Source organism: Podarcis vaucheri (assembly GCF_965113315.1).
Source record: "Podarcis vaucheri genome assembly, chromosome: 6".
In the NCBI taxonomy this organism is placed as follows: Eukaryota; Metazoa; Chordata; class Lepidosauria; order Squamata; family Lacertidae; genus Podarcis; species Podarcis vaucheri.
This window is the reverse complement of record NC_138764.1, coordinates 106611720-106628894: the sequence shown is the minus strand read 5'-3', so window position 1 is coordinate 106628894 and position 17175 is coordinate 106611720. Positions and strand designations below refer to the sequence as shown.

Below are 17175 nucleotides of genomic sequence, written 5' to 3'. Positions count from 1 at the left end.
TAAGAGGTGACATGATGATAGCCACCTTCAAATATCTGACGGAGCAAACTTGTTTTCTGCTGCACAGGAGGAACCTGAATAGCAGATTCAAAAGACAAGAAAGGAGAGTGGAGGTTTTTCAACAGAGGTTGCATGACCACCTGTCAGGCCTTCTTTTGCTGCAATACCTGGGATTCCGTGAAGAGGGATCCCAGCCTGTCCAACACTCCAGGACTTCCTGATGGTGCCTCAGAGGCTCAGGTTCCTCCTGCCTGACTACTTACCTGTGTGTCCAGGCATCCCAGCCGGGCTTACCGTAGAGGGGAAGCAAGCTGACTTGCACTTTCTGCTCACAGCTCCTCCCTGGCTGGCACGGTTGCTCTTGCGCAAGAGAAAGGGGCTGGCAGACAGTTAGTCTTTCCCACTGCCCCTCCCTTGCTTGGGACGGAGACATCTCCAGGATGACTTGACTCAGCGCTGGGCACTCTCACTTTGCACCACGATGGCCTCGGGAGGTGGCGTCGCCCTTCTTCTGGGGCTGCTGGTTCTTGCAGCTGACCTGCCACGTATCGTATCGCAAGGTAAGTCCTGTGAGCTGCCAGGTGGGCGGTTGGGAAGAGAGGTCCCTCTGGCCTCCTGGTCCAAGACCACCAAACCCAGCGCCCTCCCATCTCTGTTTGGCTTGCTACCTGACCATCAATTGTCCTCCCAGTGGGGCATGAATTCGAAATGCTAGGCTTCCCCAATGCCCTCCAACTAGGGCTTCACTGGCTGGTTTATTTAGGCCTACGGGGTGGCTTTTTAAGTCAGAATCACAACTCTTGCTTTCCTTCACACACACATGGAACTAAACTATCCATCATTATTTCTTCTTCTTCTTCTTCTTCTTCTTCTTCTTCTTCTTCTTCTTCTTCTTCTTCTTCTTCTTCTTCTAAAAATATGGAAACATCTAGCCACTAGTAATCACTATATCATTTAAAGATTTGTCTGATTTTCAAAAAGAGAGGAAGATACATTTGAAGGCTAGTTCCTTTTTCCTTTTTCTATTTTTTTTAATGAAACGGTAATTTATTTGAACAGTTTGCAGAGAACACACATACATATATATCTCACACTATACATATGCAAACTGTCTCATCTAACTTTGCCTTTGTGTTGAACACAGCAAAGCACTATGATTAAGAAAAAGCAAGTGGTTCGAAAAAAAATATGTGGTTTTAACAGAAATTATAATATCTGATCAAAAACAATTCTGCTGTTCTTTTTTTTTATTTTATTTTGTTTTGTTTTTATTAAAGATTTCTTGGTTTACAAAAATATGTGCAATGCCTCTTTTTTTCAAGTTACATTTTCTACAGACCAGTCTCATTTGTTAGACATTAGTGTCACATTAGGAAGGAGGGGGCGATGGTGAGTGGGACTGGGGTTGGGTGGTGATGTTTCTTTCGCCTTTTGACGGCTAGTTTCTGTGGGGCAGGTGGCTGGCAGGGAGCATCTCCTGAGTTCATGCCCTTCTTGGGAGCTTCCTGGCAGCTGATCGCCATTGGAAGCAGGAGGCTGGGCTAAGTGGACTCACCTGGATCTCAAACTGCAAGGCTGCTCTTGCGAGACCCTCTCTGATCCTTTCTTGGAGCTCAAAACCAACTGCATGGATCATCAGGAAACCCCTGATGTTTTGCCAACCGAAGATAAGCTATGAACCCCCCCCAATCCCCCAGGAACCTTTGCATCAAAGGTTCAGAGAAGGGCAACCAAAATGATCGAGGGGATGGAGAGATTCTTTATGGGGAAAGAATACAGCATTTAGGACTTTTTCGATTAGAGAAAAGGCCAAGAGGCAGCATGGTGCAAATTTATAAAATTATGCACGGCATGGAGAACGAGGTTAGAGAAAAGTTTTCCTCCCAAGCATCATAGAAGAGTTGGAAGGGACCCTGGAAGTAATCTAGTCAAACCTTCTGAAATTCAGGAATTTCAATTAAAGCTTCTGGGACAGATGGCCATCCAGCCTCTGCTTAAAAACCTACAACTTGTGGACAGTTGGAAGATTGAGGACAGATAAAGGAAAGCCCGTCTTCCACAGTTAAACTATGGAACTCCCTGCCACAGGAGGCAGGCATGGCCACTAACCTAGATGGCTGCTGAAACAAAATTTAAAAAATCCTTCCAGTAGCATCTTAGAGACCAACGACCATATTTTTCGCTCCATAAGATGCACCTAGTTTTTAGAGGAGGAAAACACACAAAAATAATATTCTGAACAAAACAGTGGATGTATCATTTTTGTGGTTCATGCTGTGGCCACAGACATGATATGTGATTTGACGGTGAATTTGGGGTGACCCAATGCAAAAATCCTGAGGATCCATGTGCTTTTACCTCCCCCCTCCCAAGCAGCCTCCTTTATCGTTAGCGTCCCTTATCTGCCTCCAATCGCTTGCCGATCAGCTGCTCATCGGCTTCGTTTCAACACCCCCTTCCCTCTTTCTAAAAAAAAAAAAAAGGCACGATCTGCTTTTTGCCCCTGGACAATTTGGCTCCAGGGACCATGCATTCGCTCCATAAGACGCACAGACACTCCCCCTTACTTTTTAGGGGGGAAAGTGTGTCTTATGGAGTGAAAAATACAGTTATTGGTATGAGCTTTCGTGTGCATGCACGCTTCTTCAGATGGCTGTGTTCTGTCTCCAGGGCCGGAGGCAGCAACATTTCTGAACGCCAGTTGCTGGAAACCACAGGAGGGGAGAGGGCTGTTTTGCTGGAATTCTGCTTGTGAGCTTCCTTTTGGGGCAGCTGGTCGGCTATGCCTTCCTTTCAATGTCTTCCTTCTCCCCCAGTGGCTAAACTGGTCCCCACTTGTCTTTCTTTCCTTCCAGACCGACCTGGCTATTGCCTGGAACTCCCTGCCCAGTCTACTGACCCCTCTGGTGGGGGCTCCTGCAACCAGTGCAGTTCGGATGCCAACTGCCCACCAGGCAAGAAGTGCTGTGGTTCGCCCTGTGGCAACACCTGCCAGGCACCTCAGCCAAGTAAGAATGCCCTCCCTGCCAGGTTCTGTGCTTCTTTCCTTTTTGGCCTGTTTACTACGCACATCTTTTTTTCCTTTTTCTTTTGGAAAAGCAGGGAGGATTATTGCCACCTTGCGACCTGTCATTATCTCCTAGGAACGTTCACGTCTCCAGACTCCCTCCAGGCAAGACTGGCCTGCAACTGGAAAAGCCAGATTGCGTAAAGGCAAACGATGAAAATGTCCCGGAAGGCCTGCAAATGGGAGTCAAAATTGTCAGCATTTGATTAATTGCTCTCTGCTTTCAGGAATGAGCTTGCATGTGTCTGTCTGCTTCGGAGCTTTGAAACACATTTTAAGCTGTTTTAAATTTTCTGTTTTTAATTGCTGTAAGCTATTAGGGGGACCTTAGGGGGAAGTGGCACCCCAGGCTTGTGCTGCGGGTGGGCAGCTGCACAGAACGAGACTGTGTGGCAAGCAGTGTTGCTGTTTGTGTGCCACAAATATTCCCCCCCCAGCACTTCCCTTCCTCCTCTTCTTCCTCCTCCAGATCTTTGCAGACTTCCTCCTGCCACAGGTCCCTGCAAGGCTTTAATACGGAAAATGTACTACAACTGGGGGAAGAAGAGGTGTGAGGAATTCATTTATGGGGGCTGCCAGGGCAACCTGAACCGGTTTGACACCCTGGAGATGTGTCAGGAAGCCTGTGGGGGTCAAGGTAAGCGCAGCTCCAGCTCTGGGCTTTGCGGGGACCTGGGGGAGAAAGTCCCCTTGAGAGGGGGTTCAGTAAAGAGGGTCAGACGCATCCCCAATTATAGAATCCTAGACTAGTAGAGCGGGAAGGGACCCTGGAGAATCATTTGGTCCGCCAGCAATGCAAGAATCACAACCGAAGCATCCTTGATGGATGGCCATCCGGTTGCAGGGCAAATCTGCTGTCTCACTAGTACTATTAACTACTCGTGAGTCGGGTTGAAGAAAGAGTCCAACATTTATTTACTGCAGTAAATAGGTTCAGCGTGGTCACTTCCACAAAGGCTGAACGTGTGTGTGTGTGTGTGAACCATTTATAGGGTTTACAGACAAAGAATTAATATAAAATCCAACCAGAGCGCTGCAGACATTTGCAGAGGGTAGTTGGCAGAACACTCACTGGATACAACTTTCTAGATGTCCAGCCTGCAACTTGACGTGTGTCCAGCCCTTCTAGGGCCCCTCGCTTCTAACATTTTGAAGCCTACATAGATACAAGCATAAAGGTAAAGGTACCTCTGACCGTTAGGTCCAGTCGTGGCCGACTCTGGTGTTGCACTGCTCATCTCGCTTTACTGGCCGAGGGAGCCGGCGTACAGCTTCCGGGTCATGTGGCCAGCATGACTAAGCCGCTTCTGGCAAACCAGAGCAGTGCACGGAAACGCCGTTTCCCTTCCCGCCGGAGTGGTACCTATTGATCTACTTGCACTTTGACGTGCTTTGGAACTGCTAGGTGCGCAGGAGCTGGGACCGAACAACCGGTGCTCACCCTGTTGTGGGGATTTGAACCACCGACCTTCCGATCGGCAAGCCCTAGGCTCTGTGGTTTAACCCATAGCGCCACCCGCTTCCCTTAGATACAAACCTACATACCAAAGAAAAGAGAATTGTAGTCTCAAGGAGCTGCCTCTCCTGATCTGCTTGTCTTCCTGTTTCAGGTGCGCCCTAGAGCAATGGAGGGAGCAGGAGAGGGTTTGCCCCATGGGGAAGAAGATGGAGCAGCACCCACGGAGCCATCCTGCTGGGCTCCTTCCTCCCTCCTTCCTGACCCACATTTTCCCACCCCTGGGGGGCTGACGGGCTCCTGGAACATGCTGGGTAATACAAAACAATAAATTTATGCAACTGTCTGGCTGGCTCACTGTCTCTTCCCTCCCATGGCATCCTGTTCTTCTCCCAAACCCTGGAACCTTCTTGGCCATCAGCTGTGCGAAGAAAGGATGTGATCCCAAATACCTTTACTAGGGAGTGGCTCCCATTGTACTCAGTGGGGCTTACTTTGGAGTAAACACGCTCAGCCCTGCCTTCTTACCTGCCTCCTGTGCTGATGGGTGTGAGCTGAGGGGCTGGTTTTGGGGCCCAGCCTGGGATAGAAAGATGGGGGGCACAGTTGGTTAGTCTGGGTGGGGAAGCAAATGCAACCCTCCCAAGCTCCCCAAAATTTCTTATTATTTTGTAAAATGTATACACTGCTTGATTGTCAACAAACTTCAAAGCGGTTTTTGGAGGGGAAGGTAACAAAAATAATAATAAACTAAAAAGAGATTAAAACTCACATCAAGATTAAAACTCACATCTGGGTGGGCTTGCCTAAACAAAAATGCTCTTAGCAGGCACTGAAAGGAAGACCTTGAATGCAGGTTGGTGCCGCTATGCTAAAAGGTATTATGTTGCAGGTGTAACTGTGCCGGTTCTGCAGATGGAAGCGATTGAGTGGGCACATCTCAGGTATGGCAACCTTGCAGATAAACTAGCCCTCAGGAGGAATCCACTCCAGAGGCCACACGCACTCTGCCATGGCTCCACCCCTTCCTCGACTGCCTTCCTCTGGCTGGGATTTGTCCGAGGATGCCCCTTGCTTGCCCAGATAGAGAGGTGGAGAGGGGGTGAACAGGGGAACTGTAGCATTCCCAAAACAAGGAAGGATTGGACTCTGATTCGTAGAATACACACGAGGCTTGACCAGCAAGACTCTGGGAGGAGGTGCCAATAAATAATAATTCCTCTCCACCCCTCGGCCCAGGTCGTTTTATTCACAAAAGAACTTTTTACACAGTGTTCGTAAGAACCAATCAGATTTCCTCTGAGCATTTCAAAAAACCCCACATGGGACAAAGTTAAAGATTAAAACTACAAAGAGCTAAATTCCTACTTGAGCATGCATACGTAATTCAGAGTAAATAAAAGAGGAAGCAAGGAGGAATGCTTTTAGGAAACTCCAGAGGTCATAAACAGCAATAAACAGGAGAGGAAGGATAGGTAGTATTTACCACCTCCTTGTGAACGATTAACAAGCTACGTCAAAGTTACCTTCTAGCTTTATGACCCAGGATGCCTGATGAACAACTGGCCTGTGTATTTAGAATGCTGATATGTGACTGTCGGGTGTACAGAAAACAGAGATGCAGGGGCTTGTGGGATTCGATCAGAAATGATTGTCAATGAATTAAACCCAGTCAACGCAATGCATTCATTGCGGACACAATGGCTTGCTCCATATTTCATAATTCCTCATAGCAATCCCACCTGACCCCCACACTCTGGATCTTTGCACCCCTACAAGGAACCACTTTTGCATGGCTGGAGACTGACCCACAGTACAAAGATGCAGTGGCTCTGCCCACCTTTTGCCACTGACCTCGTCCGGCAATGGCATGTGTCTCCAGGAATATCGCCCAAGATTGCCTTGAGCAGAAATAAATCCCCTGTGGTGGGCCAAAACCAGACCCTGCAGGATCACTGTGAGTGCTCTGTGATCCCCCCAATTCCCAGACTGGATGGCTACAGCGCCTTCTTCCCTGCAGACCCTCTCGGGAGCCGAGAGCAGCAGAGGGGGCCCTCTGCCCTCAGAGGCTGAGGGTGGTGGCCCCAGGAGAGAGGGCCTTCTCAGTGGTGGCCCCTGAGCTGTGGCACTCCTTCCCCACAGAGGGGCGCCTGCCTCTGCCCCTGAGGTCCACGTCTTTGGCTGCACCAAGCCCAAAGCTCACCCCTGTTAGGTGCTGTGCCATGCACCCTGCAGCTTTTGGAAATTTTGGTGGTCATATTATCCTGCCTACACAAAGGGGAAATAAAGGTCTCTTTTGCATCAAGATGAGATATGTAGGAGTCTGGCAGGACATTTTGCCTTCATTTCTCTCTCCCGACACATCATGATCTTGCTTTGATCTTTGGATAAAATAAAAATGCATGCAGGTTTCCAGCTACAGGTACCCACAAGCCAAACTGCTCTTCTGATAAAGACTTTGACGCTGCGGGAATCTTTAGGAGCTGGTCCAGGTCAGAGCTCCAGCGTGGCTGGGGAAAACCTCAATGTCAGCCACCTTCTGCCCTCCACATGTGCTGGACTACAGCTCATAAGAGCACAAGAAGAGGTTGCAGGATCAGGCCAACAGCCCATCTCGTGCAGCATCCTGTTCTCTCATAAAGCCCAAACTGCATTCCAGTATATACCATTTTTCACTTGGTTTCAAACTGATTAATATTAAGCCTTTTGCTTCATTTGTTTAGCCAGTTATGCTTCCTGTTAACACAATGAACAATCATTTCCCCATACCATTTCAGCGGAGGTACTGTATAGGACATACCAAATGTGGAGCGTTTGAATTAAATAGATTTGTCTGCAAACTTCCCTCCAGGGAAATCTGCCTGGAAGATATGTTCCCTTGCACTCACGCTGATAAGAACACCATTTCACCCGGAATCAGGTACTAGTCAGGTTCCATTTATTTGGAGAGGAGAAACACAAAGCGAACCCCCAGCAGGAGATGCTGTCTGGCGCAGAATCTTGCCCCTCTTCTCAGCTGCTTCTCAGCAGACGCTCAGAGGAATCTTGTCTTCTCCAGCATCCTTGTTAGGCTGTGGGGAGAAGAGGAGGCAAGCGTCAGCCTCACGGGACTCATCCTGACTAAAGGCTTTCCTTCTCTCGGTCAGAGTCAGGAGAGGATTTGGTGGAGGAGATCCTTGGCAATAAATTTATTTACTAATTTTCATTTCATAAAAAACCCTTCAAAGCAGTTTAGGTTAGTAAGACAGAACTAAACCTCACAGAAGCCGTCTTGGTTTGTCTACAGCAAGACTGATAATTTTAGTCTTCACCCAGAATGGACAATAAGGCAACAAGCCCAGCCAGGGCTCCCCTCCAGGGACAGAGAGGGCACATACAGACCCGCCAAGTGTCTCTATTTTCCAGGGACAGTCCTGGATTTACATCCTAGTTTCTGATCCCTCTTTTCCTGAAGAAATCCCTATTTTCACCAGAGAAATGTTGGAGGGTAGGCAGTTCTATGACCCCTGAGCCAAGCAGATAAGTAACTATGCAACCTTTAGAAGACATCAGAAGGCAGACCTGTGTAGGGATTTTACATTTTTTAATATACAGTATTGGCCTGAATATAAGCCTCCCTCCCCCCGCAAAAAATTCTGACTGCGAAAAGTTAAAGCGCGGCTTCAATTCGCAACCTTACAAAATTTGGCTTTTATGATATCGCTGCTGAAACAGACATACAGTAAAATGGAATGGGTGTGAGAGCCGGCAGAATTTTAAGGCTTATATTTGGGTATTGTCTTTCTCTCTCTCTCTCTCCCCCATGAATTTTAAAGGTGTGGCTTATATTTGGGTGCGGCTTATATTTGGGCCAATACGGTATGTTGGAAGCCACCTGGGGCAACCCTGTCAGGTGGGTGGGGTATTCTTCTTCTTCTTCTTCTTATTGAATAGGACGTCCCTATTTTCACTGGAGAAATGTTGGAGGGTATGCATATAATATATATATATGCAGGTTTTGGTGTCTTCGGGTGTCTTCCCGTGTAAGAGTCGGGGTGTCTGTGCGACGTTTCGACGAGGTCTCACTCGTCATCTTCAGGCTGGTGCTTTCGGCTTCTTGTTACTGAACAGAGCAGAGTCTGGTGTTTGAGTTCCTATAAATACTGTTGAGGGGTGTGGTGTATAGCCTCCAACGTTCTGGGCAGAGAGGAAGTTCCTAGATTAGTGTGCCTTTTCTTCTTTTGTTCCTTAATTACTTGAGGGATATCTTGGGTGATTTCATGAGTGATATTCTGAATACCACTGGGTGGGTCATTAAGTGTAGATTAGTTGCTAAAGCTTTCGTGTCTTGACCTCTTGAGCTTGTGAAGAGTTTTTCTGAGAAGATGGCTGTGCTGCATTTAGTTGTGCTCTGGCTTGGCTTCGTGTATAGGGGCGAGCTGTGGTTTTGTGCCTTGTGCCAGCCAGATCTGTGTAGGGATTGCAGGGGGGTGCAGCATCCGGAGGTGCCACTATAGTTTGGCTACTGGATGGAGTCTGTAATATGTCTGTGGAGAGGGTCTGGGTTTGGGTCTGGTGTGGTTGATTGGTGACGGCGTTCTGTGTGCCTCTGGTTCTGGTGTCGGTTTTTGTGGGGAGGGCTAATTTCCAGATGTCTGGCAGGCGGGACGTGTCGTCACGCTTGTTCATGTTGTGAGGGTGTTTCTCTATCTCGATGGCTTCCATGATTATTCTCTTGTGGTGATGTTCCATGTTAAAGAGCAATTTGGAATCTGCAAAATTAATTTCGTGTCCTGTTTCTTTCATGTGTTGGAAAAGAGAGGAAGTTTTTTCTTCTTTTTTGACGGCATTCTTGTGTTCTGCGATACGTGCATTTATTCGTCTGTTTGTTTGTCCAATGTACGTGGCTGGGCAGACTTTGCAGGGTATTTCATAGACCCCTTGGTTTTCCAGCTGGATTTTGTCTTTTGGGTTTCTGAGGATATTGGCTATTTTTTGGTTGGTGGAAAACCAAGGGGTCTATGAAATACCCTGCAAAGTCTGCCCAGCCACGTACATTGGACAAACAAACAGACGAATAAATGCACGTATCGCAGAACACAAGAATGCCGTCAAAAAAGAAGAAAAAACTTCCTCTCTTTTCCAACACATGAAAGAAACAGGACATGAAATTAATTTTGCAGATTCCAAATTGCTCTTTAACATGGAACATCACCACAAGAGAATAATCATGGAAGCCATCGAGATAGAGAAACACCCTCACAACATGAACAAGCGTGACGACACGTCCCGCCTGCCAGACATCTGGAAATTAGCCCTCCCCACAAAAACCGACACCAGAACCAGAGGCACACAGAACGCCGTCACCAATCAACCACACCAGACCCAAACCCAGACCCTCTCCACAGACATATTACAGACTCCATCCAGTAGCCAAACTATAGTGGCACCTCCGGATGCTGCACCCCCCTGCAATCCCTACACAGATCTGGCTGGCACAAGGCACAAAACCACAGCTCGCCCCTATACATGAAGCCAAGCCAGAGCACAACTAAATGCAGCACAGCCATCTTCTCAGAAAAACTCTTCACAAGCTCAAGAGGTCAAGACACGAAAGCTTTAGCAACTAATCTACACTTAATGACCCACCCAGTGGTATTCAGAATATCACTCATGAAATCACCCAAGATATCCCTCAAGTAATTAAGGAACAAAAGAAGAAAAGGCACACTAATCTAGGAACTTCCTCTCTGCCCAGAACGTTGGAGGCTATACACCACACCCCTCAACAGTATTTATAGGAACTCAAACACCAGACTCTGCTCTGTTCCAGTAACAAGAAGCCGAAAGCACCAGCCTGAAGATGACGAGTGAGACCTCGTCGAAACGTCGCACAGACACCCCGACTCTTACACGGGAAGACACCCGAAGACACCAAAACCTGCATATATATATATATATAAATTAGCCCTCCCCACAAAATTAGCCCTCCCCACAAAAACCGACACCAGAACCAGAGGCACACAGAACGCCGTCACCAATCAACCACACCAGACCCAAACCCAGACCCTCTCCACAGACATATTACAGACTCCATCCAGTAGCCCTATACACGAAGCCAAGCCAGAGCACAACTAAATGCAGCACAGCCATCTTCTCAGAAAAACTCTTCACAAGCTCAAGAGGTCAAGACACAAAAGCTTTAGCAACTAATCTACACTTAATGACCCACCCAGTGGTATTCAGAATATCACTCATGAAATCACTCAAGATATCCCTCAAGTAATTAAGGAACAAAAGAAGAAGAGGCACACTAATCTAGGAACTTCCTCTCTGCCCAGAACGTTGGAGGCTATACACCACACCCCTCAACAGTATTTATAGGAACTCAAACACCAGATTCTGCTCTGTTCCAGTAACAAGAAGCCGAAAGCACCAGCCTGAAGATGACGAGTGAGACCTCGTCGAAACGTCGCACAGACACCCCGACTCTTACACGGGAAGACACCCGAAGACACCAAAACCTGCATTCCTGTACCCGTGAAAATCTACGAAAGCATATATATATATATATATATATATATACACACACACACACACACACACACACACATTTATTGATTTTTTTAACATATCCACCAGTCATACAACATAACTTCCCTTCTTATACCATGTTTTAGAATTCTGTCAACACCTCTGATGATTTTCCATGCTTTATCACTTATTCTGCATTTCTTAATTTCTCTATTACTCTTAATTATCATTAACTAATAGTTCATCTCATAGTCTTTCTTGCAATATTTCCAATAGTCCACCTTACAAAACTTCTGGCAAACCTACTAGTGTGATCTGTTCATCACAATTGCTTTTCAAATAGTTCATCTTCTAAGAATCTCTGGATATATGCATATAGTTAGACTGTGGAACTCACTGCGACAGTGGTCTCTAATTCACGGAGGAGGAAGAGAACTCCGCCAGTGGCTTCTAGTCGCAATGGCCACATGCCTCCTCCAGGATCTCAGGCTGAAAGCCATACAAGAGCTTGAGTGACCATGTTGGGAACAGGATGTTGGAACAGCATGAAAATCAGAAAAGCCCTGGAGACTTCCCTCCAACTTCCCTCAGATGAAAACAGGGACATTTCTCACTCCCCCACCAATGGACGCTTCTCGGCCCCCCATTTTGTCTTCCACCCACAGAGCATTTCCTATCAGAAGGGCGAGTCCCACCACCACTTCACCAAGGGGACACAGCACACATACCCTCCGCCGCCCAGGGTTCGAGTCCCCACCCAGCCAGGAAGCTCCCTGGGTGGCTTTGGGGGCCAGTCACTACCTCTCAGCATAACCTACCTCGCAGGGTTGTTGTGCGGATTAAATGAGGAGGAGAGCCACATGGGCCACCTTGAGCTCCACGGAAGAAAAGGTGGGCTATAAATTCCTGGGGTTGGACTGGATGACCCTTGGGTTCCCTTCCAGCTCCACGATTCTGTGAAATGTGATGACCAAATAGCCCAATAACTAAACCTCTGGGATTAAACATTTTAAAATGGGCTTCTGTAGCTGAGCAACCCTCTCTGCGGGATGGGGGCTTCTCCGGGGGGGGGGGGGGCTTACCGTATTTGCTGCAGGCAGCTTCACACAATTTCCGACTCTCAAAGTTGTTCTCGTTCCCTTGGCACCCTCCCCAGGTGAAGGGCAGGCATTCCTTTCTCTCATAGCTGAAGTACCAGCGCTCTTGCAGGATAAAGCAGAGTCCTTCGTCCGGAGGAATGATGCAGATACCTGGTGGGGGGCAGAGGAATGGGGGCGCTGAGAAGACTGGAAAGCAGAGAGTTCAAAGAGAGACAGAGACCACCTGGGTCAGGAATAGGCAACCTCGGCCCTCCATATGTTTTGGGACTACAACTCCCATGATCCCTAGCTAACAGGACAAGAGGTCAGGGATGATGGGAATTGTAGTCCCAAAAACGTCTGGAGGGCCGAGGTTGCCTATGCCTGACCTAGGTGATAAAGGCTCTGGAAAGGGCTCAATGAGTTGGATCTGCTTAGCCTGGAGAACAGGAGATGGAGAGGTGAACCTAGAACCATCTAGGTTCTAGGATCCAGGGAGGATGGAGCAAGCTTGCTTTCTGCTGCTCCAGAGGAGAAGACCCAAACCAATGGATTCAAACTCCAAGAAAAGAAATTCACACCCAACCTTAGGAAGAACTTTGTGTTGCTGAGAGGTTAATAATAATAATAATAATAATAATAATTTATTATTTATACCCCACCCTTCTGGCTGGGTTTCCCCAGATACTCTGGGCGGCTTCCAACAAAGATTAAAAACACATTAAAGCACCAGTCATTAAAAACTTTCCTAAACAATGCTGCCTTCAGATGTCTTCTAAAAGTCAGACAGTTCTTTATTTCCTTCACATCTGGTGGGAGGGTGTTCCACAGGGCGGGTGCCACCACCGAGAAGGCCCTCTGCCTGGTCCCCTGTAACCTCACTTCTCACAGTGAGGGAACCTCCAGAAGGCCCTCAGCGCTGGACCTTGGTGTCCGGTCAGAACGATGGGGGTGGAGACGCTCCTTCAGGTCTACTGGGCCAAGGCTGCTTAGTGGACTCCCTCCAAAGGTGATGGCTTTTAAGCAGAGGTTGGATGGTCACCTGCCACAAATTCTTTAGCTTCAAGTCATGCATGGCAGGGGGTTGGACTAGATGACCCCAACAGGACCCTTCCAAATTGACAGTTCTACGAGGAAGGTAAGGGGTGGAGATAAGAGGCAGCAGGTTCAGAGAGAGAGAGAGCCAGGAAAGTGATGCAAGCGGAAACTCAGCAGTGAAAGGGGAAGTTGCAGATCATTTAGTGGATTTCATCAAGAAAGGGGAAAGTGTGTGGGGTTAGGAGATGGTGGGGCAATGGGATGGCAGAAGGTGGTTGGGGAGAGGACGAAACAGCCAAGATGGCCTATAGTGGCTAAAGTTTGGGACTCTGTCCTGTAAGGTGTCGCTGAATAAAAGTGTGTCTCTCCTTCAATGGGTACTTTAAAGCAGAGGTTGGATGGTCATCTGTCAAGGATGCTTTAGCTGAGATTCCTGCATTGCAGGGGGTTGGGCTGGATGACCCCAATAGGTCCCGTCTAACTCTACATTTCTATGATTTAGGCAGGGAATCAAAGAACAATCCCCACTGGACCACAAGGGTTCCAAGCCCTGTACTCACCAAGGTCTGCAGACACCATAGGCAGCTTGGCCCAGAGGGCAACGAATGCTGGAAGAAGGAAGAAGATGTCCTTGGACCTCATCGTGGTGCTTGGAGAAGGCTCTGAATCCCAGGACTACTGATCCAGGCTCTGACCCGAGTTGCTTTGCAGCGGACCTGCCCCCGTGCGTTCTGTTTGAGGGAAATCAACCACCCACACAGATGAAACCATTACTTGCAAACCAAGTTTTTGCCATTGAAGAAGACCCTTGGGTGTCCCTGCCAATGTCAGAAGTCTGCAAGGCTTCTTCCACAACAATTTTTACCTGCAGGTACACAGGCCAGCTTGGCTCAGAGAAGAATGAGGAGCTCAAATCTCCTTGTGCTCTTTGGAGATAAGTTGGATGCCCCAAAGATGAGCTGGGCTGAAGTCAATCCTTGCCCCCTCTTCTCTTCCAGCTACAGCTGATGATGCCCAGACCAGCTCTGAAGCTGGGAGGCAAGACTTGGGCTGGAAAAGAGTCATCTGATGATGAGCTTGGTTGGTTGAGGACATATAACACCGAGGAAGCCTTAATTTGAGCTCCAGGGATCAAGGAGTCCGAGAGAGAACACCAAGTGTACAAGGACATCCCACCAGGCGGCATGTTAATTGGAGGACCAACAGCTCCAGGGTTCGAAGCAGGTGGGAGATGAAAAGGTCCCACCTACATAAGGAACAGGGTCCATTTACCACCAATCAACAGGTTACAAGAGTTCAAACTGACCAAAAACAAGCCTTGCGTTGTTCTTCTTATGAAATGGCTAAAGAAACGGCCAGTTACTTCTCATCTAAAATGACAAAAGAGGACGGAAGGGGTCTAGCTAGCCATTAAAAATACAGATGCGTGAAAAGAATGAGGAAACGGGGCTCAGGAAACAAGCTGTTAGGGCAGGAAACCCTTTCAAGAAATCACCAGTTAAGGAGCCTGTTCACCACGTTTGCATGGGCTGTGTGCATGGAGTAAGAAGCAGTGACGCAATGAAGATACAGAACTTTCTCTCATCTATCTATATTGATCTATCTATCATCTGTCTGTCTGTCTGTCTGTCTATCTATATATCTATCTATCATCGATATCTATATCTATATCTATATCTATCTATCTATCTATCTATCTATCTATCTATCTATCTATATCTATCTATCTATCTATCTATCTATCTATCTATCTATCTATCTATCTATCTATCTATCATCTATCTATCTATCTATCTATCTATCTCTATCTATCTCTCTATCTCTCTATCTCTCTATCTCTCTATCTCTCTATCTGTCTGTCTGTCTGTCTGTCTGTCTGTCTGTCTGTCTGTCTGCCTGCCTGCCTGCCTGCCTGCCTGCCATCTATCATCTATCTATATCTTCATTTTCAAAAACAGGAACAGAGAGCATATTTAACCCCCTGCCCCACTTATAATCTTACCGAATACAGCAGGTTTTCATATGACATTTAACTTCCCTTCCAATCTTTTCCTGGTTCCTTTTGCTTTTCTACTACTCTGCGTAATCCACATCTTTTTAATCATCCAATTTGTTATATCTTAAATATCCTATCTATTTCAACTCTGCTGGATTTACACAAGACCTGCTACGCATGTATTTGTCTATTCTGGTTCTTGAAATAGTCAATAAACATTATCCATTCCTCCTTACATGCCATATCTTCGTCAGAACAGCCAGTTCAACATATTCGAACATTTTACACTGCCATTCTTCCTGAGTGGGTACTAGATTTCTTCTCCACTTTTGTGCCAGTAGGGTTCTAGTTGTGGCATATAGTACTAAACTCTTTTGTGTTTTTTTTTGGGGGGGGGCTTCCATTGTTACCACCCCCAAGAGGAAAATTTCAGGTGTTTTGGGGGAAGTTTTTTAAAGTATCTTTTTTAATTCATTCTATATAGTTTCCCAATATTCCTTAATTATTTTTCAGGACCACCACATGTGGATAAAAGATCCCCCAATTTCATTACACTTCTAACATATACCTTTTTCTTTTTCAGACATTTTCGCCAACATGGTGGGTGTTAAATACCATCTGTGGGCCATTTTCATCATATTTTCTTTTACGGCATAACATGCCGCAAAAGTCTTATTTATTTTCCACAACTTTCCCCATAATTCATAATCAATATTGTGACCCACATCTTGTGCCCACTTAATCATGCTCGGTTTCACAAATACAGAACTTTCTGAGACATGGCAGCAGAGCCACAGTTAAAGTTTTGATTTCAGCTCATCTTGGAAGAGCAAGTTGCACCAACTATCCCAGAGTCCCAGAGTCAGGAGGCTCAGAGAAGCAATGCAGTGACCTCAATCCAATATTCCACCAAGGAAATTAACCCGTGGTGTTTCCAGATGGTTTCTGATGCAAGAAGTAGAGTTTCTTTCTCCTTCATGGCAAAACATCTCACGTCCAGGAGCCATTGCTGTTGGAGTGCTGAGAGGTGTCTAATGGCAGAAGTCTTGATGGCCTTTCCAACTCTACAATCCTATTATTCTATGACTCGCAACTGCAGAGTATATGGATTTTGGCCATCCCATCTCCTTCTTCTTCCCACGCAGCTCAGCCGGAGCTTCATTGTTCAGTCCTGCCTGCAGTTTTGTCTCTGGGCAGCAGGGGGCATGAGAAGACCTAGAACCATTGAACTGAAGAGTTGGAAGACACCCAAAGGGTCATCTAGTCCAACCCCCTGCTAAGCAGAAATTTCATGTCGCCATACAGGTGCCTCCAGTTCAATGCAGACGTCTCGGGAGGGTGCTGTGTTGGCACTTCTGAGTAGAATCCAGATACACAAGAAGGACTTTTACTCTTGCTAGAAGCTCAGCCTTGCCATCGCCGGTTCTGGAAGGCTCCTATAGAAGAGTCCCTTACTCACAGAGACTTTGCGCCTGCCCATTAGGGGAAATAGGAAGCCACAAACGTATATGTCAGAGCTGCTCTCAGGTCCCAGCTCACAGAGGACCACGCTAGCCGGCAATACTGTATAAAAGTCTTTATTGCGTTACAGTTTCCATTTTCAAGCCGCAGCGTGCAGCTCTACGTCTTAGAAGCTAGACCGGCGAAGCTCCACCTGAGTCTCCGCCTCCTGTACACCAACTTAATACCCTAGCCTTACTCCACCTCTTCCGCCTTTCCTTTCTTCTCTGGGTCCCTCTGCCCCCCTGGGTCTCTTCCTTCCTGGACTCTTCTGACGCTGACCCCCCGGACCCTTCTCCCTCCTTGCGGCGGGCTTTGGGACCCGGCTCCCTTTCCGGGCTGCTTACTGTGCCGCCTTCCTGTGTATTTGAACTTGGCGCGCGCGCCCAACCTTCCACCTTCCTCTTGACCGTTTCCTCGCTCCCCGACGGAGGTGTGGCCAGTCCTGACTCATGCTCTCCCTCCTGCGGCGAGCCGCCGGATCCCGATACCTGGCACCCTTCCTCCCTACTGCTCTCTATTGGGG

At 47.4% G+C, this 17175-nt stretch overlaps 2 protein-coding genes across 2 annotated transcripts; one reads left to right on the top strand and one right to left on the bottom strand.

The window, feature by feature from the left end:
• Window positions 1-400: 400 nt before the first annotated feature.
• On the top strand, window positions 401-4867 carry LOC309535668 (kunitz-type serine protease inhibitor mulgin-3-like). The gene is made up of 4 exons (XM_082228976.1): window positions 401-560; window positions 2856-3008; window positions 3537-3704; window positions 4678-4867. The coding sequence occupies exons 1-4, from the start codon at window positions 482-484 to the stop codon at window positions 4686-4688; spliced, it is 411 nt and encodes a 136-aa protein (XP_082085102.1). The 5' UTR covers window positions 401-481; the 3' UTR covers window positions 4689-4867.
• A 2577-nt stretch (window positions 4868-7444) lies between these two features.
• LOC309534343 (eppin-like) lies at window positions 7445-16636 on the bottom strand. Its single transcript, XM_082226616.1, has 4 exons — window positions 16042-16636; window positions 13714-14061; window positions 12119-12286; window positions 7445-7594 (listed from the first exon to the last, which is right to left on the bottom strand). Exons 2-4 carry the CDS (start codon window positions 13793-13795, stop codon window positions 7590-7592), a joined length of 255 nt encoding a protein of 84 aa, XP_082082742.1. The 5' UTR covers window positions 13796-14061; window positions 16042-16636; the 3' UTR covers window positions 7445-7589.
• Window positions 16637-17175: the final 539 nt, after the last annotated feature.